This window comes from Neophocaena asiaeorientalis, unplaced genomic scaffold, assembly GCF_003031525.2.
Source record: "Neophocaena asiaeorientalis asiaeorientalis breed wild unplaced genomic scaffold, Neophocaena_asiaeorientalis_V1.1 scaffold327, whole genome shotgun sequence".
NCBI classification, from domain to species: Eukaryota; Metazoa; Chordata; class Mammalia; order Artiodactyla; family Phocoenidae; genus Neophocaena; species Neophocaena asiaeorientalis.
Window position 1 is genome coordinate 1,074,077 of NW_020174560.1, and position 21,510 is coordinate 1,095,586.

At 34.8% G+C, this 21,510-nt stretch overlaps 1 protein-coding gene across 3 annotated transcripts in view; it reads left to right on the forward strand.

Moving 5' to 3' along the window:
- The window catches only part of STXBP4 (syntaxin binding protein 4), a 182,738-nt gene that overhangs the window by 90,818 nt on the left and 70,410 nt on the right, over positions 1 to 21,510 (forward strand). For all 3 annotated transcript variants that reach the window (XM_024757529.1, XM_024757527.1, XM_024757528.1), the window contains one exon: positions 1,865 to 1,930. In XM_024757529.1, the coding sequence (XP_024613297.1) occupies positions 1,865 to 1,930 (66 nt within the window). The remainder of the gene's footprint in view (positions 1 to 1,864; positions 1,931 to 21,510) is intronic.

Sequence of the window (21,510 nt, forward strand, 5' to 3'; positions counted from 1 at the left end):
TATATATATATATTAACAGTAGTTTCCTCATATTCTCTTAGAAAACATCTCCAGGGTTGGTTACATTGGTAAGACAGCATTTTTATATAATTTACTCTGCATAAGTCGTTGAGTCTTACAGTTCATCAGAATTTTCTGAGGCTCTCAGATCTTTTTTATTTCCCTAATGTTTATCATTGTTAAATTTAGTGATATATTCCTGTTTTTTATTGGAATATCAGTATTAATTATTAGAATTTTAATTTAATTTAACATTTAAACAAAGTTTTCCTGAGGAGCTATTCAGTAAATCAGGATTCACATTTAAAATTTTTTGGGATATAACTGAGCATATCCTACTGTGACAAAACCTAAAAGCACGGGTGAAATATATTCTATATTTTATAATTTCCTTTACCTGAGAACCTATCTATTGGCTGAGAACCACTTGTTTAACTATAGAAAAGATTGTACAAAGCAATAACTATTTCATTTGAGATAATGTTTGCACTTTTGAGTTTTTCTGCTTGTATTGATATTACACACACTCACACAAATAGCAGAGGTTGTTAAATGAAGTTCATGGAGTGTGTAGATGGTCTCTCATCACTTCCCATTATCCTGTGACATCTCTATTCTTCATGTCTGATTTGAGGTACAAAAAAAAATGAAGCCAAGAAAATTTGATACCAATGGCTAATTTTTATTTTGCAAGAATGATTTTTAAAACTGCCATGGGCCTCATTTAACTTAAAGCCTTTCTGCAGAGTTCACATTGCTACTGCTTTGCAAAGCTGAATGAAAATAGATATATTTTCCATTTACAGATGCAAAAAACTAGGACACAAAAAGTGAAGGTGACTTGCATAAAACCCAGGAGCCAGCAGTTTCTTGACTTCTGGTCTGTGGCAGATTCATTAGATTGCTATATTATATTCATTGTCATGTACTTTCATTTCATCTGTTAGACAAGAATGAGCTGAAGTATAACAGAAAGTGAATTGCTTCCTGTAAACCCTGCAATGCTGCCATGAATATTTACCACTCAATATAATCTTCCAGCAATTCCTCTGCTTGGGTTTATAGTAAAATGGTTCTTAAATTACTCTTAGTATCTCTGATTTGATCAAAAACATGTAGATTTATTTATGACATACTTAACAAAATTGAACATTTTAGGATATTTGCTCAACTGAATTTTAAGTTCAAAGATTTTAATATTTGATTGACGTGCCTAATGTTATTCTTCCTTAGTAACTATTATTTCATATTTTGGTTATACCAGTCATATCTTCAGTTTTATGGATAATCTTCCAAAAATAAACTAAATTAAGAAAATAATAGTTAACCCAGTTTCATAGTCCTCTTTAGTATAGTAAGAGACACTCTAAGTTGTAATAATAATGCTCTTCAATTTGCAAGCTCTTTGGCAATGATAGCTATTACCCAACATTTAGTTAATATTTATACATTCTGATCCTGATTGACTTATTTTGGACCTTGGATTTTGAGGTTTTAAAAAGCGGCTAACAGGGAGTCCACTGGTAGCTAGTGGTTAGGATTCCGGGCTTTCACTGCTGTGGCCTGGGTTCAGTCCCTGGTCAGGGAGCTAAGATCCTGCAAGCTGCATGGTGCCGGACCCCCCTCCAAAAAAAGTGACTAATTATAGTAACAGAAAATATGTTTACATCACCACAATTATACTGTAAATAACTAATTACTTTTAGATGGTATGTGTAAAGCCAGAAAAATGACTGGGAACTACATTTTCAAATTGTAGAAATTGGATGTTTGGGGAATTTATAAGCTTTGAAACAAAGCCCTAAATATCATACCCATTGATACCTTCATAACAAGTTATTAATTCAGTGGTTTTTAAATATAGGAAAAATTATTTCAATCGGAAAGGCAAAGGAAACAATTGACAGAAGAACTCCAAAATGTGAAACAAGTAAGTGTATGTATTGTATAGATGTGTTTTGTATATGTGTGCATAAACATATGAGGTATAATTACATAGTATTGATGCTGTATAATATCCCAGAGCTTACAGATGTAAACAGTATAGTATAAAATAGTATAGATCTTAAAAGCGATCACTCATAGCGGCTGTACCCATGCTGAATTCCTGCTACCAAAGGAAATGTTAAAACTCCTCTTGGAAATTGCTTTCAAAGCCAGATATCTATGGACTGAAATGATCCATCTCATTGCTTTTCTCTTCTTTTTTTCTTTCTCTTTTATTTTCCCTTTTTCTTTTCTTCTGTTACTCATACTCATCTTATTAAAGATAAAAACAAAGCAAGCAAAAAACAAAAACCTCCAAAGCAGAGCATTTTTTAATTTTATTTTTTAATAATGAAAAGTAAAAATTTGGGATTTCCCTGGTGGTGCAGTGGTTGAGAATCCGCCTGCCAATGTAGGGTACCCGGGTTTGATCCCTGGTCAGGGAAGATCCCACATGCCGTGGAGCAACTAAGCCCATGCGCCACAACTACTGAGCCTGCGCTCTAAAGCCTGCAAGCCACAACTACTGAGCCCGTGTGCCACAACTACTGAAACCTGCGTGCCTAGAGCCCATTCTCCACAAGAGAAACCAGCGCAATGAGAAGCCCATGCACTGCAATGAAGAGTAGCCCCCGCTCGCTGCAACTAGAGAAAGCCTGCACACAACAATGAAGACACAACACAGCCAAAAATTAATTAACTAATTAATTTTTAAATAATTAATTTTCACTCTGCATCATTCTTCAGAGAATTTTAAGTAACTTACAGCAAAAAAATACAACAGCATCATCATGAAATAGAGATACAAGTAACAAACAAATAAAATATTAATAAGAGTAGGAAGTTAAGAGACCATTGTTATAGATCAGTGGCAATCACCTGATTTTGAATCTCCCCAACATTATCCTCCCAGAAAACATAAAATTTACAGAGCAAAATAAAACCATACAGGACCCATACTGGTTTCTTTTGTTTGTTTGTTTGGGATTTTTTTTGGCTGTGCCACTTGGCTTGCAGGATCTTAGTTCCCCAACCAGGGATTGAACCCAGGCCCATGGTAGTGAAAGCATCGAGTCCTAACCACTGGACTGCCAGGGAATTCCCAGGACCCATACCTTAAATATGGCTATTGGACAGGGAACACCAGAACCTTCAAACTACATACAAATAGTTTAAAAATTCCAACAAATTCTTGCAACTTGCCTGCCACTGAAACCTGGGGTACAAAGAGCAGAGGAGTTACGGCTTAAAAACTCTGAAAAAGAATAAGGAGAAACAGAGCAATTAGATGAAATACTACAAATAAAATCACCCCCAGAAAGAGAAAAATGCCACTATTAATGCCAAAATACTGAACAGAGGCCTGGTTTTTGTGGTTCTCAGGACTTGAGAAAGTGTGTGCAACCAGAAGTGGCAGCCTTCGAGAATCATTGCTTCTGGGGAAGAATCAAATAGAGAAGGGGTGGTATCCCCTGGAGATTAGGAAATAAAGAGAAACAAGGAAATAAGAGGGGAAAATTAAGGATCTTGCAGAAATGAAAGAGAAACAAGACATACCAAACCTCCTCTATCTACCCTCCACTATGACCGTCAACAACATGATCCATAAAAGAAATTGCACAGAAGAGGGTGCTGTTGAACTGAGAACTCTTTCTATGAAAGAAAAAGGAATTGGAAAAAAAAACTGTCCCTGTCATTACAAGACAACTGTAAAAATCAGACAATATGAATTAAAGCTTTCCTCCTAATGAAAACTCCAAAACAATTCAACCACAAAGCTGACAAAAACTGTAACACATCACTGCAAACTCAATTTAATATCCTCAAACAAGCATTTGGCATTAAGAAAGAAAAACACCTCAAATCAGAAATTTAAAACTGACTTAGAAAATGACAAAAAACAGGAATAAATGAAATGAGAGTTGATAAAACTTAGGAAAGAAAGAGAAGAAAAAGACAAAATGATATCAGAAATGAAAACTAAATTACAGGTTTCCCAAGGAAGAACATAATCAAATGAAAAGGCATTGAAGAAAACCAGAAAAATAAGAATGAAATAAAGAAGTAAAAGATTTTCTTAAAGAAGTAAATCAAAACAACTGAACAGCACTAATATTTAGAACTATAATCCAAGAAAACTTTTCAGAAATAAGATGACCTGACACTGTTAATGGATAGTGGGGAAATTTGGCCTGGAAAGATCAATTATAGGACCTATCCTAGTAAAACTAGTAGACTTTAAGGATAGAGAAAAAAATATGCAAAGTGCCTTCAAATGAAAAGGTCAAATAACTTACAAAGGCAATAGAATTAGACCAGCATCAGCCTTCTTTATACAACATACAAAGTAAGGCATTAGTGGAGCAATATTTTCATGAAACTAAAGGAAAGAATGTGTAAACCAAGAGTATTGTATACCACCAAGTTGACTCCCAGATATCAAGGCCATAGAAAAACAGTTTAAAATGTGCCAGTATTCAGAGCATAATGTACACATGTATTCCTGAGGAATCTGGGAGAGGTGAGTTTCACCCAGCCAAAAAATGCCTGGGATAAGTTTGACAAGAATTTCCAAACTGTGAGCATTTCCTATCTGTTATTTTATAGCTGAGAATAAAATGAGAGTGAGTTCACAAGTAGAAGAATAATGTGTAAACATTACATGTCTGTCAAAAATCAAAGATGCAATTTTATTTTTAATGAGAGGAGAAGGGAGAAAAAAAGGGAAAATAGCATAAGATCATTCTGTTGTATGAGTAAAGTATAATAGTCACTGAATATTATTTAAAACTGACACCAAATATTAAAAAGATGAGGTAAAGATTGAGGGAATATCAGGCACTATAAAAAGCAATAATACAAATGTAACCTGTAGAATGAAAATACACATCTTCCTAATTACCAAATGAAATCTTTTTAAAGAAGTAAAAGGGACACATGAATGAAGAAATGCAGTAAATATACACAATAATTTCAACAAAAGACAGTATGACAAAATTGAGACTGAACATAATAGTCATCTTAATTAACATAACTGGGATTAACTCACCTATTAAAATGTTTTAGGAAAATATCGTTTACCAAAACTGACCTCAATAGAGATAGAAAGTTTAATATACCAATTTCCATAGAAGAAATAAAGTTACCAAGAAGCCACCCTATAGAAAAGGACCAGGCCAAATAGTTTCACAGGGGAATCTAACCAAACCTCTGGCAATCAATCTCCCATAAATGGCTTCAGAGTATTAAAAAAAAAAAGAAAAGAAAGAAAGAAAATTTACAAATTCTTTTCTGGGAGCAAGTATAACATTTGATGCCTAAACCTGATAGAAGTAGCACAAAAAAAGAAAATGCAGTTAGACTAGAAAGACAACTAGGGACATACGAATTGGAAAAGAAAAAATAAAGCTATCTCTGTTTGCAGATAACATAATAGTAATCCAGAAAACTCTATAGAATCAATGATACAACTAACTCATTGGAAAAATCCACAAGCCAGCAAGATATAAAATTAATATGCAAGGGACTTCCCTGGTGGGCAGTGGTTAAGAATCCGCCCTCCAATGCAGGGGACACGGGTTCGAGCCCTGGTCCGGGAAGATCCCACATGTTGCAGAGCAACTAAGCCCGTGTGCAGCAACTACTGAGCCTGTGCTCTAGAGCCCACGAGCCACAACTACTGAGCCCGTGTGCCACAACTACTGAAGCCTGTGCCTAGAGCCCATGCTTCGCAACAAGAGAAGCCACTGCAATGAGACACCCGCGCACTGCAATGAAGAGTAGCCCCCACTCGCCGCAACTAGAGAAATCCCACACGCAGCCACGAAGACCCAATGCAGCCAAATAAATAATTTTTTTTAAAAAATTAAAATTAATATGCAAAATTCAATTGCATCCATATACACAAATTATAACCAGAAGTTTTAACAGTTTAGATGAAACCAAAAATTATATAGAAAAATGGGTAAAAGACATGAACAGACCACTCACCAAAAAGTTATAAAAAGGTCATATGAAACATGAAAGAATATTCAGTCTTTCTCATAATAAGAGAAATACCAATTAAATCTACATTGAGACAGGACTTCCAGCTTCTAGTACTGAGCAAGACACTTGCAGAGGACATTTTCCAAGAGAAAACAACTCTAAAACCTGGACATTACACACTAAGCAACAACCAAAGGAACTGGAACATGAACGCAGAGAAGCTGCTCCTCTGGGAAACGGGGAACTATGTGAACTAAATTTCTTGTTCCGAGTGTTTTAAGCCTGGAGCTAACAGCAATCTGATACCAGTGGAAATTGACCCTCACTTGGAGTCACTTGAAAACATTCACAGACAATTTGAAAACATTTGAAAACATTCAAATGTTTTTTGAAAACATTCACAGACAATTCAATGAGGAAAAGCTGCTCATTACAATACATGGTGCTAGAACAAGGGAATATTAGTGTGAGAAAAATTGAATCTCAACCACTGCCTCATTTCATATTCAAAAACTAACTCTGAATGGATTACAGATCTAAACGTAAGAACTAAAACTTAAATTCCAGAAGAAACTTTTGTGACATTGGGTTAAGCAAAGTTATCAAACCATATACCTAAAATTAGTAAATTTTACTATTATATATATAAATTATTCCTCAGCAAAGCTATTTGTTTTTTTAGATATGCCAGTACAACTTTTCATCCATCAGATTAGCAAAAATTCAGAAGCTTGACAGTGCGCTGTTGGTGAAGCTGTTTCAAAACAGGCATCCTCATACATTGCTGGTGGTAATGCAAAATGGCGTGCAGCTGTGAAGGAGAATTTGGCATTTCTGACAAATCTATGTATGCATTTACACTTCAACCTGGCAACCTCACTGCTAGGAATTTGCCTTGAAGATATACCTTTAATAATATTAAAATAGATGTGTACAGTATTTATTGTGATATTATTTGTAATTAGGAAATATTGGAAACTACCTTAATCTCCTAAGCATAGGTGATTGAATGGACTATGGTCCATACGTACAGTGGAGCTCTATGCCGCTGCAGGAGAGAGAAGGAAGATCTCTCCTCAGTAGTACAAAGTGATTTCCAAGCGATACTTTCAAGTAAAAAAGAGCAAAGGATGAAAGAGTGTATGTAGTATTATCATTTATAAACAAGAGAAATTATCATGTGTATCTATTTATCTTTACAAAAGAAACCAAAGGAAGGATAAACTACGCAGCAATGAAATTGGTTATCTACAACACGGGTGGGCACAGAGTGGACAAGATGCAGGAGGGAATGACACCTCTCTGAGAATACCTTTTTATGTAATTTTTACTTTGGGGGACATGTTAATATTCTACATATTTTTAAAATATATAAAGAAATCAGGAAAGATGGGAAAGGGAAAATGAGCTTAAAACTACAAGCAAAGTGAAATAAATTAATTCATTTGCATGTCAAATGAATACCATAAATATACCAAAGGAAAACAAAAGAAAGAATCAATTTCAGTAACCTATGAACACAGTATTTATGTTCAGTGTTTGACAGGTTGGGTTGAGTTAGAAAAGAATTGCAAACAAATCCCAAAACTTGTATAGTATGTTTTGTTGTCTTGTTGTTATTTTAGAGGTGTGGCCAAAGCCATTCTGAAACAATTTTAAGATGTAATATAGGTCTCAGCAAATGTGTTGATTGTTGTTGAGAGCCAGAATCTCAATGAAAAAGCAAAGACATTCAAAGCAGAATGAAGGAAGTCAAAAAAGAATCCTGTGGATGTACTAGAATTGGAGGTATCATTGTGAATGCATCATTTCTAAAATATATGTGTATGTATGTATATATGTGAATATGAATAATATGTGCCCATATATATGTATGTATACACACACACATGTGTGTGTATGTGTGTGTGTATATACATATATATATATATAAAATCCTAGCTCTGACAGCTGAAAGAGCCAAGAAGCAGACACCCCAATAGCAATGAGCATATAGCATATCTAAGTACCCATTTCCCACTAATAAGAATCCAGGCTTCTTGGAGAAATGACTGATTTCAGGGCCGGGGGTGGTAAGTACAAAATGAGCCTGAAACATCTTATGCTAGAAAATAAGGAAATGCCCAAAATGATGGGATCATGTCACAAGGAACCAGCTTGAAGGGCCTTCCACTGGCCAATCTGGAAGTACTTGAGCACCAAAATAATTAAACATTGTGATTCATGAGTCCATACCATAGTAAAGAGATGAATTAGTTAATGAGGAGAACTGAGGGCTCTTTCTCATCATAGACTGTTGAGTGCTGACTGATAACTACAGTTATCAGAGAAGCTGCCAGATTTGGGAAGTCAGCATTTTGCATCTGCTTCAGTAATGGCTGGATCAGACTCAAATCATAAAATGCTAAATCTAGGGGGCATTTTTTTTATGAAGAGCAGAACATTTACATATTTACATGGTTTTAAAGTGGCTTTTTATAAACTGCTTATTAATTGCAAGGGGAAAATAGTAATTATACAGTAGTGAAATCAGACAACTCCTAGACTGGTGCTAAAAATGGATATCACCAGTGAAGAACAGATGGGCATGTGTGACTTCAAATGTGATACCTTGAAAAGGACGCAACATCAGTTATGTAGCATTATGGCTAAGAATGTATAAACCTGAATCTGGCCATGAGGAAGCATCAGACAAACCCCAAATGAGGGACAGCCTTATTTTTTTTAAAGGTGTGTGTGTGTTGGGGGTGTGGGTGGGGGTTATATTCTTCAGAACTGTCAATGACATAAAGAAACAAAAGAATGAAAAGGAAGGGAAGGAGAGAGGGAGGGAGGGAGGATGGAAGAGAGAAAGACAGACAGGAAGAAAGAAAGAGAGAAAGGATGAGGGAGGGAGGAAGGAGAGAGGGAGGGAAGGTCCCAGATTAAAAGAGGGTAAAGAGACATGAAAACTAAAAAAAAATGCTGATCCTACACTGGATCCTGCACTGGAATGGGGAAAATGCTATAAAGGATATTATTGGGTCAATTAACAAAATTGGAATACAGATGGTAGATTAGATAAAAGTATTGGTTCAATGTTAAATTTCTTAAATTTGATAGCTGTACTATGGTTGTATAAGATAGCCTTATACTTAGGAAATACTAACGTTTGTAGGGGTAAAGAACCATGATGAGTGTAATGTAACTCACCCTCAGATGGTTAGAAAAAATTGTGTGTATATGTGTATATATATTTATATACATATGTGTATATAAATATGTATATGTATACATATATGTGTACATATGTATATAAGTGAGAGATTGAGAACATGCAAAATCTTGGTAACAACAACCTTGAAATATCAGTGGTTTACAAGAATACTTTATTTCTCACTCATGGACATGTTGGCAAAAGGGTGAATCTGTGAGTTAGGTAAATTTGGGCCAAGGATATAAAGATGTTCTTTGTACTATTCCTATTCTTGTATCCCCTATGTAAATTTGAAATTATTTCCAAATTAAAAGTGTTTAAAAGTCCTCTATTTTTGTCCAGTTTTTAGACCCCCATTTTATTAAGTTTTTTTGTACTTTGATTGATATGCCTTTTTAGTTCTGTATCTTCAATACTTGCATCAGTTTATATGGCCAGGCCGATTTACATTTTAGTGTTTCTTTGAATGCTCAAAGTGGACATTTATAAATCTTCTTTGTTAATTTTTACATGTAGAATAAATTAAGGAGTAGGGTTTTTTCTACATTTACTTAAAATTTTCTTTTCTCCTAAATGCTTGGAACTTAAAAGCTTTAGAATATCAAGCATACTTAGTAAAGTAAGGTAATATGATAGTATAAATGTATATAGCACGAAGTAAGCACTCAACAAATGTTAACTATTATGGTCATTATTATTAACAATAGAAGAAGTAACATTAGGTGTGGAGAAAGAGGTGGAAGTGATTTGTTTTAACGATTTGATTTAGAGGAAGAAAACCTAATTCTGGCTGACGGAATAAGGAGACTTTTATTAAAGAGAAGGTAGACCAGACATGGAAAGGGGATAGCATTCCAGGCAGAGGGTGCAGCATGAAAATCGTGGTATGAAAGGGAAAGTCTTATCTTGAGAGTCAAAATGGGCCCTCTTTTGTATGCTAATTTTACTATTACTTGTTAATATGTTTGTATCTAAAAATGTGATGATAATGTCTGTCTTATAATTTGTTCCTAGTTCTTTAGCGTTTAAGAGCCTAAAACTATCAGTAATATAGTAAGTTCCTAAAAAATAATAGTTTTGATTTGTATTCTTTTATCTTATCATTATTAAAGGCCTAGGAACATAAGGGAAACATGGAAAGATGAAAGCATTAGGAAATAACATTTGGGGGCTGTGGGGAGGTGTTGTGTTGGGGCCAAAGCATATAGGCACTTGAATACCAATCTAAGATTTGAGACAGTGGATTGCCAGTGAAGATACTTGACAAGAGCAGAAGAAAGATCAACTTGTTCCACCTATAATCTGACCCCTGTCTTTCCTTCACACTCTACATCTAACTTGTTGGCCCTACTTTTTAAAAATTGGAGAATTCTGCCACTTTTTATCACTTCCATCACTGGTCTAAGCTATCACCATCTTCTGCCTGTGTTGTAATTATAGCTTCCTACCAGATCACCCAGCTTTTACCCTTGCCCCACCCCCATACAGTCTGATCTGAACACAGCAGCCAGAAATAGCCTTTTAAAACTTGTTAGAACTCTCCAGAACTTTCCATCTCACTCAGAATAAAAGCCAGTCCTATCCCCCATCCCTGCACCCCTCTAACCTCAATGACCTTATTTCTTACCACTCTTCCCCCGACTCCCCTACTAGTTCTCCAGTCCCTCTGACGTCCCTGCACCATCACCCCACTAATGCTCCAGCTCTCACTGTCTGTGGATAAGTTTTTTGGTATTCCTGATTGCTTTCTTATACATTTTATACTTGTTATGTTTTTGTCCTTCACCTACTTTTTTAAATACAAAAATAATTTAACTATATTCTAATAAAAATAAGTATTTCAATTTAATTACCAATCATGATTTACACAAGTATTACTGTAACTCATGCTGTCTGTATAAAATATTCAGATAATCACACTGTTGTGTAAAAAGTTTTTGAAATTAATTCATTCATTAACAGTGACCAGATCAGTTATGTGTTTATGTATACAACTCAAATGACTCACATGCCTGACACAAACACTACAGTTCAACACTAATATCCTAAATGATGCAGTGATAAAAGTGAAATACAATTCTACCAAAACAAAAAACTTTTAGATTTAAATGCAAACTGAAGAAAATTAAATTAAAAGTTCAGTTCTTCAGCCTACTTAGCTGTATTTCAAGTGCTCAATAGCCACATGTAGCTAGTGGCTACCATATTAGACAGGGCAGCTCTAGAACTCTGCATCCTTGCTACTCAAAGAGCGGTTGAGGACCAGCAGTGTCAGCAAGCAGTGTCAGCAACACCTGGAACTTAGAAATGCAGGATCTCGGGTCTTACCCCAAGACCTACTGAAACAGAATCTGCATTTAACAAGTCCTTGGGTGATATGAATGCACCTTAAAATTTGAGAAGTCCAGATAACAGGCAATGCAGGATTTAACTGGGTAGTGGCAATGGAATTATACCAAGTATACCAGGGCAGTCAGTGTGAAAGATACCATGAGGGTAAAGTCAACCAGACTTAACAGGGATAGCATGTTCAGTAATAATCAGAAAAAGCGGTCGAGGCTTTGTAATTTGGTGATTGAGAGTCTATAATAATGCAATTAACAAAGCAAGAGAAATGAGATTGAGAGTAAAGACGTTTTAATTCATAGTATAGATTAATGCATATTTTCCAGTTTTAGCAAAAATAATTTTTAAAATATATATGTGTATACAAACATGTGCATACATACTGGCACAACTACTCATTTCAGAAACACACACTTGCTATAAAAATATGCCACCCAAAATCAACCCAAAACTGTCCTTTTTTTTAGTATATTGACCTTGCATACCATTCATCTTCTCTTATTCATGTAGAATGTTATTATTCGGTTTAAGGGGATTTCAGACTTATTGTTAATGAAAGAGTTTCTATGCTTTAGTGAAAATACTACTTCTCCATTTTTCCAAGGATTAATTTCTTTTTTCATAATTAGCAAGTCTTTAAAAATTACAAATACATGTAATGAGGTGAATGGACCTAGAGTCTGTCATACAGTGTGAAGCCAGAAAGAGAAAAACAAATGCTGTATGCTAGCACATATATATGGAATCTAAAAAAACGGTACTGGTGAATCTAGTTGCAGGGCAGGAATAAAGACACAGATGTAGAGAACGGACTTGAGGGCACAGGGGTAGGGAGGAAGCTGGGACGAAGTGAGAGAGTAGCACTGACATATATACACTACCAAGTGTAAAATGTATGGCTAGTAGGAAGCTGCTGCATAGCACAGGGAGATCAGCTCGGTGCTTTGCGACGACCTAGAGGGGTGGGATAGGGAGGGTGGGAGGGAGGTTCAAGAGGGAGGGGATATGGGGATATATGTATACACATAGCTGATTCACTTTGTTGTATAGAAGAAACTAACATAACATTGTAAAGCCATTATACTCCAATAAAGATGTAAAAAAAAATAAAAATTACAAAGTAATTGTGATTAACTCTTCTCTTAAAAACTTTTAAAAACCAGTAATTTGAGTCGTATGAAATTTGGCAAAATTTCTTTCCCCTTTTTTAGTATCCTTTTGAAGATCTTGATATGAAATCAGTACAGTACTAATAATTATGCCATATAAATCCTTTAAATACATAGGTAACCTAATTATCAAAACACCATTTGATTGACTTTCAATTTATTTTACAGTGCTGTTTCCAGTTGCTTCCAAAGGAGAGAAGAGCACAATTTGATATCCTTTGTTCATTTAAAACTTTTAATTTAATTATTGTGAGACCTGATCCTAAAAGCAGAATAATCTCTCCTTTTGAAGGTACAATAGCTATTTTAAATTATGGAAATTAATTTACCTTTATTTAGTGTAATGACCCAAAAAGAAAGCAATGAAGAACTAAAGAGAGGGAGACAGGAAGAATGGGGAAAAGGAAGGGAGAGCAAGGGAAGGAAGAAATTAAAAGAATGAAAGAACAAGCTGTGAAGGGATCCTTTTCCACTAGAAGGATCAGGTACATTTGTATTTTTTTCAACCAGGGATGGCCTGGTTGTGACCATAATACTTTACTCACTGTTTTGTAAAGAATTGGTGGTACTATTCTCTAAAATCTAAGTAATTTTGATGAGTTTTCATGCCTTACAGAATAATCCAACCTAACTGTTTAAAATCATGAGCACAGTTTCCCATGAAATTATATATACTGCTTGTTATTTTTTCTTCAAGTTCTAACAACTTTTAACAGGCATGGGCCATTTTTCTAGCAACTTCCTTTGATCAACAGCTTTCTAAAGCCTACTCTCATACAAGTTGTTTTTAAAGTTTCTTTCAGCATAGTGTTATGACCTAAGGCAGCAATGAATTGGTGAACAGTCCAAAGCCAAAATATTTAGCTTGTCTAAACCAGTCTCTGCCCTAAAGAAACACGGGAAATTTCTCCAAGTTCAGATAAGCCCAGTTGTAGTTGGCCTCACCTGTGTAAAGGTTGGGTTGAACGCCTGAGGAGGGCGTGAAGTCCCGAGGCTGAAACGAGGTCAGATCAGCACAGGATTCTCTGTGGACAGTTGAGCATGAACTTAGATACAGCTGGAACAGCTGGCATGTGCACTATTTTGGTTTATGGATTAAGCAACAATGGAAACTTTAAAAACAGATTAAATATATCTCCAAAAAGAAGAATAATATGTGATTACTAAAGAATATTCACATTTTCACACTTGAAGAGATTTGTTAATTTTGTGCATTTATTAAAGAAACAGTAAAGCCTCTAATTTTTAGAATTGATAGGAGTTCTTACACCACTTTCCTTCTTCTTTAGTGATCTGAACTCTTTACAATAGTTCTGTATGGAACTAGTAGATATTCCAAGATGCCAAACTCATCTTTAGAGGAAAAAAAAAAGAAAAATACATGTATTTGTCAGGTTTTTTTCTGTTCTGAAAGGGGACTGTAGTAAAATGTTCCTGTGTTCCCATTTCAGATGGTCACTTGTAACCTCAGAATGTCAACCTGTATTTTCTATTAAAAACCCTCTTTGCAAGGATCCCTCCTGCTACTCTGTTATAGTCTCAGCCACCTCCTTCCATGCCCCATCTCTTAACATCTAGCAACCACTAATCTGTTCTCTGTATCTATAATTTTGTCTTTCCAAGCATGTTATTTAAGTGTTATCATACAATATGTCACTTTTGGGGATTGGCTTTTTTCATTCAACATCCTTCCCCTGGAATCCATCCAGGTTGTTTTGTGTATTTATGTTGTTCCTTTTTATTGCTGAGTGCTTATAAAACTGGTGAAACCTGATTAAGCTTGGTAGATCATATCAATGAAATTTCCTGGTTGTGATATTCTACTATACTAACGAAAGATATAACCATTGGAGGAGACTGAGTGAAGAGTACAGGAAACCTCTCTGTATTATTTCTTACAACCATGTGTAGTCTACAATGATCTTAAAATGATTTTTAAAAAGCAAATAAAACAAACAAACAAGCACCCTCTTTGAGAAAAAAGATTATAAAGCTCCTACAATGATAGCAATCTGAGTGGAGAAACTTGTTAAACAAACTTGGTTGGATTTATTTTTCAACTTTAATTCCCTTTATGAGAATCAAAGAAATGACCCGTGTATTCTCCAATGTTAAACTTTGCCCAAGTAACTGCCTTAGTTAAAGACAGCTTGCTTGGAAAAGGAACACGAAGACAGCCCAGTTGGCATTCCTATTTGCAGACAGCAGCCATTATCTAGTGATTCACTGGAGGTGAATGTAGCATTCTAAACTACCTTTGGCAAACAAAGATGTCTATTTCAGTTACCCATTTCCAAATAGTTGTTTCTTTTTAATGTAGAAAAGTTCTTTCCATTTTAAGAATTCTGAGAGAAATTTTATTACCCTATTGATACTATAGAACTGTTTTAATTGTGTTAGATTAACTAGACTCACAGAATTTTCAATGTTAGAGAAGTTTGGGAGGAAAGTGATCTTATTCTTCATAGAAACCTTTCAGTTCAATTTGATTACAGTATATTCTATATCAGTCGTCTTAGTTAGAACTGATGTTAGGGTTCTGGTTTCCATACTGTGAGCCACTTATTTTCTGGCTGTTCAGGGACCACATTCAGCATTCTTTCATCAGTTGTTTCACACATGCCTGTGGTAACTTATAAGGACAACTTGGCAAGGGAGATATTTCAGCTTCTTTTATTTAATGCTCGTTTTGTGTGAATGCACTGTGAAAGCTAGATATACTTTTTACAAGGAGCTCTCAATCTAGTAAGAAAAACGAAAAATAGAGGAAAACCATCACTTCCTAGAAAGCACTTCAGAATAGGTGCCCTATCGGTGGTGAGTTGTCAGAGACATGATTGTATACCAAAGTAGGCATTACTCCCTATAATTTTCCTTATTTAACCCAAAACAAGCAAATATAAATCTGTAAAATTCCATAAGTCGGTTGCTAAGAGAGCACCTTTCCAGGGTATATTTTAAACATCTATGCAGATGCCAAACATTTTATGTTTCTTAATGTAAGAGCAATATATATTAACTTGGCTGACAAACTAGTAAATTTTACCCAAGGAGGAAGTAGTGATAAGGCAGTTGATACTACAAAACTCCTGTCTTGGCAGTTTAACCTGTGAGAAACACTTTCAGTACTCTTACTTTGCTGTGTGACTCATGACGTTGTGTTAAATGATTTATTCACAAACTACTTTAGAACTAAAAATAAGACTTCTCTGGTCCTACCTAACCTTACATAAATAAATCACCCTATCTGAAAATATTGTACGTACTTTGATTCATTGTCATCCGCATTAGATAGCAAAGATTGTCTATGACCATGGGTTTCAAATAAAATTGTGACTTCCATCACAATTCTTCATATTCAAGGCAGCTGATTTCCTGATATGATTGCTCATGACATTCTGCCACTCCTGACCATATATGCCCCTTATGTCATTTGTATCCCTTTCCCACTCTTGCTTTTTCTTCTTCACTTCTATTCTTAATAACTGTTTTCCCACTTTCCCCACATCATTTTATAAGATCTCTTTACATTGTAGTTATTGACCCTATATCTACCAAGTCTGTTGCAAATATTTTCCCCTATATACAAATTGTCTTTCTAATTTTTTAAAAGTTTTTAAACACAGGTGTTTTTGTATTGTCAAATCTATCTTTTTCTTCGTGATTTCTCCCCCCACCTTTTTTTTAACTTTAAAAAATTTCATTTCTAGCAATTTCAGATACATATTTACCTGGTTTTCCTCCCATCTCTGTTTTTGTTTAGCCCACCTAAGAAATTACTCTGTTTGGTATATGGTATGAGATGAGTGTCTACACTTTACACTTTTTTTCCAAATAGTTTGTTGTCACAACCACTCATTGTTATGTGGTATCTCCATTACCATAAATTAAATTCTCATATAATCTAGGGGTCTGTTTAGGCTATCTAATCTTTCCAGTTGCTTTGTCAATAAATATTGGGCGAATGAATGTTTTATCTAACTCTTCTTTGGCTAGCACCAGCTTTGTAGTTTATATATGCCTTAAATTCTTGGGCCATGTCCCACGTTATTTGTTTTCTTTCTTTCTTTCTTTTTTTCCTTCTTATTGTTGTTTTTCAGAATTTGCTTACCAGTTCTCACTGATTTTTTTTCTTCCAAATCAATTTAAGAATCTTATTTATTATTTAGATCTTATTATATCTAGATTCAAATTTGGAACTCTTGGTCAAGTGCCATCAAAACAAACAAAATTTGATAAAATTTTTTTTCTAACTGAATTCTCTAAAAATTAATTTGGAAGGACTAAATTTCTGTTTTTAAACTCCAAACTTCAGATGAATTCTAAATATTTGATAGCTACAAAAGTAGCCTTTGAGCGGTACTAGGTTTCAATGAACAGGATATAAATTCTGATTATGAAAGGAATTTCTAATACTGTAAATGTTCTCTTTTGGTACATTTGTAACCAGAACTGGAGAAGTAGGAAAATAGTTTTTTCTTTTATGTCAACCATCACTAAACTGGAAAATATGTGTTCAGGGTTAAATGTATTGTCAAAACAGAGTTTTAACTAATTTATATTTTGAACAAAGTTCACATGGTAAAATGTATTAGGTAGATGTACTTGTGTGTCTGTCTTTGATTAGGGATTTCTGTTTATAAACAGAGATTGAACATTGTTTCTTTGATTTTCTTTGATGTTCAGAGGCAGAATTCAATTTTGCACCTTTTGGAGGATGAGGCAGCTGCAGGTAAAGAAGTTGACAGCTCTTGGGAGGGTTAATTAGAGCTAATTATAATTTGATTGACCTGCTTTTCCTCCTGAAAGCTTAACCAAGTCTTCCTTTGCAAAGTTAGGATTTTGCTTTTTCATACAAAGTAAAGAAAATCTTTGTTTCTTGGATTGACACATATCTATCATTTTTACTTTACAAAGGAGTGTCACCATACAAATCACAGAATCAGGGATATGGGTGGGATTGGAATGGACTTTCAAGATTATATAGTCCTTGGGAGCATGTATTTATTATATAAACTTATGGTGGAAAATTGTAAATTTTAGAGAAATATAAACTAGCATGCATAATTTTTAAATCTTTAAATTTTTAAATCTATTTAATGAAAAAGCAAGAAATAAAATTGTCAAACACAAATAAAGTGTAGCTATCTGTCCTTTTTTGACCTTGGTAGTCATCATTCCACATGGTTTAGATGTAATCTCATTTACTTGATAAATACTATAAAAGGATTTTGTTTATATATAAAGGGAGTGTAATGAAATGATTTGCTTTTCATTATGTGGTATTTTTCATAGCATGGCTTATGGTTCTTACTGTAATTATTTAAATGAAATATATTTCTCAAATATTCCCATAAAATTGAAACCTTCCTGTGAAAACTTCTTACCTAATAAAGTTCTCTAAGGCAATTATTATATATGAAAAACAAAATAGTCATTTTCACTGTTTGTCCACTCACTTATATCTCATATTTATACTGAATGGAGCACCTGTTAATATCAGATAGGGTTTTACTCTCAGACAGCTTGTGTTCTAGTTTGGGCAATCAAGACCTTTTGACATTAGAAAGTTTGGGAGTAAAATACTATTTTAATGACAGTTCAACATAGCCGTAGGAGATATTAGGTAGTATGTGGTTAATTAAAGACAACAGATATTATTAAGAATAAAAGGAGGGGAAATCATTGTAAGCTTACGTGGTTTGCAAAGATTAGAGGAGGTAAAATCTGAAGTAGATTTTAAAGGATAGATGAGAACTGGATGAAGAAAAAAGAGGAAAAGTGCATTCACCTAGTGGAAGGAATAATGTGCTCAAAAGCATCTTGGAGGTGGGAGAGTTTAGTCTGGGAAATTTGGTAAGTGAATGTACTTGGATATGGTAATCCTGTAAGAGAGTCAAATGTGCTAAAACTGGAAAGGTTGATTTGGAACAAATAGTGGAGAACATTGAAGTATGGAGGTTGAGGATGTATTTATCATGTACCATGTACTTACCTAAGCAACATTTTCTCTAGTTACCTTAGGTTTTGTTACCTAAGCAGTATTTCAGGAAAACTGTTCCTTCAGAAGTATGCAGAATACATTATAGTGAAGAACACAGTAGGCAGAGTGATTACTTATGTGATTTTCATAGTACCTAAGTGCGAGGTGTTAAAGACATGAACAGTAACATGATGGTAAGAATGGATATTAAGGAATGGTACAAATACATCATCAATGAAGAATTCACAGGTGCTTAATAACTGGTTAGGTATGGAGGTGGAGTAGTGGGATGGATGTATGCACGGAGAAGGCATAAAGAAAGGGAAAGGAGAGAGCACATATCAGAGACGTATATAAAGTTCTGTGAATTCATTTTCTCCTCCAAGTGCATCGTGGTTAAGGGATGAGTTGTAGGTTCATTTTGTGAACATCTAGCAAATTACTTTGTGATCATCCATTGAGAGGAATATGTAACATATTTTAATAAATTTGACACATAAGTTAAGGAAACTAGATATAACTTGCTTTTAAACGCTTTCCTTCAACAGCCCTCTTCCTGCAGTAACCCTTAATCTTTTTCACAAGCTGTAATGGGACCAAGACCAAGAAGGGTTTTCCAATGAGTGGATGTAGGAAGCTGATAAGAGAAGTATTCTTTTGGGCTTGGTAGCATAAGTTACATTACACTAAAACATATATCTCTTTGCAGTCTCCTTTTTCTCCTGTCAACCATTGACATTTTGAAAGATTTACTGATTAGCTTAAAAATTACAGAACTTCTAAGTTTAGTGATGTGGATGTGCTACCTAATTACAAATGAGCAACTGCAGTTAGTGCTTTTTCCTTCTACTTTAGGGAGCCGTTAAAAACTCACAACTAGAGAAGGAAAGGTTTTACATAATTATTGCTAACATTAAAAAAGACGTGCACATTATATTTCCAAACAACTATTTCAGTGCCTCAAGAAAGCCTTCAATCATTTGATGTAGTCTAGCCCTCTAATCACATTGGTGATTATGAATATATTTCAAAAGCAGTAAAGATGAACAGGAAAAAAACTGTACCAAGAACTGTAGTGGTTTCTTTAACCCTATTGTGACAGTTGTTTTGATCTTATAAAGCAGGTGTTGTTATTAACCATTGTACAAGTGAACAGTCTTGGAGAATTACAGAGCCAGAAAATGAAAAAAATCACATATCTAAGATTCTGAGGTATATCTCATCAAACACCCATATTTTTAATTCAATATCATGTTAATGCCTTAAGGGGGAAAAAGTGCTATATGTGGAAAAACAGATAATATATTGTCTTTTGTTTGAGCTTATGCTCCCCTTTGAGTTTATACTGCCCTTTGTTTCAACACAATCACATAGCTAACTTCAAAGTATTTGTAGCCTACAAAGATTTTCATTTGTTTGAACTATATTTTCAAAGAAAAATGTGGTGTGATCTTCCCTGAAGGTTCATTGTGAAATTGTGAGGTGGAAAATCCTGATTTTACAATAAGACAGTGTGAGTTGAAGGCATTTCCTCAGTGTCACTGAAAGAAAGTTAAGTCAGAGATCTGCCTTCATAATTCATGATTCCCTTCTAGTGCATTTGTTTGTACTGCTTAGTATTAAAAAGCATAATGCTTATGTTGATTTTTCTATTTACTATTACATCTTAGTTTCTCTTATTTCCTAACTTTCTAAAATGAATTAATCTGTACCTAATACAAAGTAAATCAGTGAACTGGCTGCCGCATTTACCCTGATGGGATTTCAGGCTCATGGTAAGGTACTGGGAAAATTCTGGCTCAATTGTTACTGACATAGGAGGCTTTACAGTTATTAGAAGACAGCCCAGGAGGAAAAGAAAAAAATGGATTATGTGATCCTGTATTGCTAAATACGGCACACTGCTGCTATCTTCTCTTTACTGCTTCCTCTAAGAGTAGTCATTTCAATGCACTAATCTTTTAAACAGCCGTTCGGTGGGAATTGGGCTAGAACTTTGCTAAGGGGTCACATTTACCAGCCTGACAATTATACATTTACTAAAGAAATAGCATGAATTTATTCAGCATCAAAACCTCTGCATCTTTTACCACCCAACTGCCTTTCACACCATATTGCCATCAGTGCACTATAATGGCTATATAAATTCCATCCAGATTCTTCTTTTAATTAACTAGTATTCTTTGAACAAAAATAAAAGTGCTGTTTTTATAGAGGAATAAAAACTGCATGAAGCGAGTGTGAAGAAGACAAATCACCAAATTAGTTATTCTTTATTGCAGCTATGGAGAATTCTCTGTCCCTCCCTTTCTCTTCAGTAGCAATATTTTTTTTCCTAGCTTGAGTGAATGGAAAATGGGCAACAGTGTAGCAGCCTCGAATGTGTTTGAGTTTATTGTAATGACCACATCCTAAAAGCTCATGCAGGGCTGGACACTGATGATATTGTCATCTACAAGTGATTTGGTTTTTTAACATTTTCTGTAGTTGGTAGCCAAGAGCTCGAACTTTGTAACTATACTGCCTGGGTTCAAATCCCAGCTCAGCCACTTACTAAGTTTGCGATTCTGAGCAAGCTCCCTAACGTTTCAGTTTCCTATCTATTAAATGAGGATAATAATAGACATACCTCTCACAGCATTAGGTGGATTATCTGAGTTGATCCATGTAAAACATCTAGAGCTCTGTCAACACATACTAAGCTGTTACCTCCTGTATGCCCAGTCTAATGTGAAGTTGATCCTGCGCTGACACTGGTGACCCTTGATCACCTGGGCTGAACTGACTGATGTGGTAGTTAGGTAAATGTCCTTTTATTTCCTTAGATATTTCTTTCTAAAAGT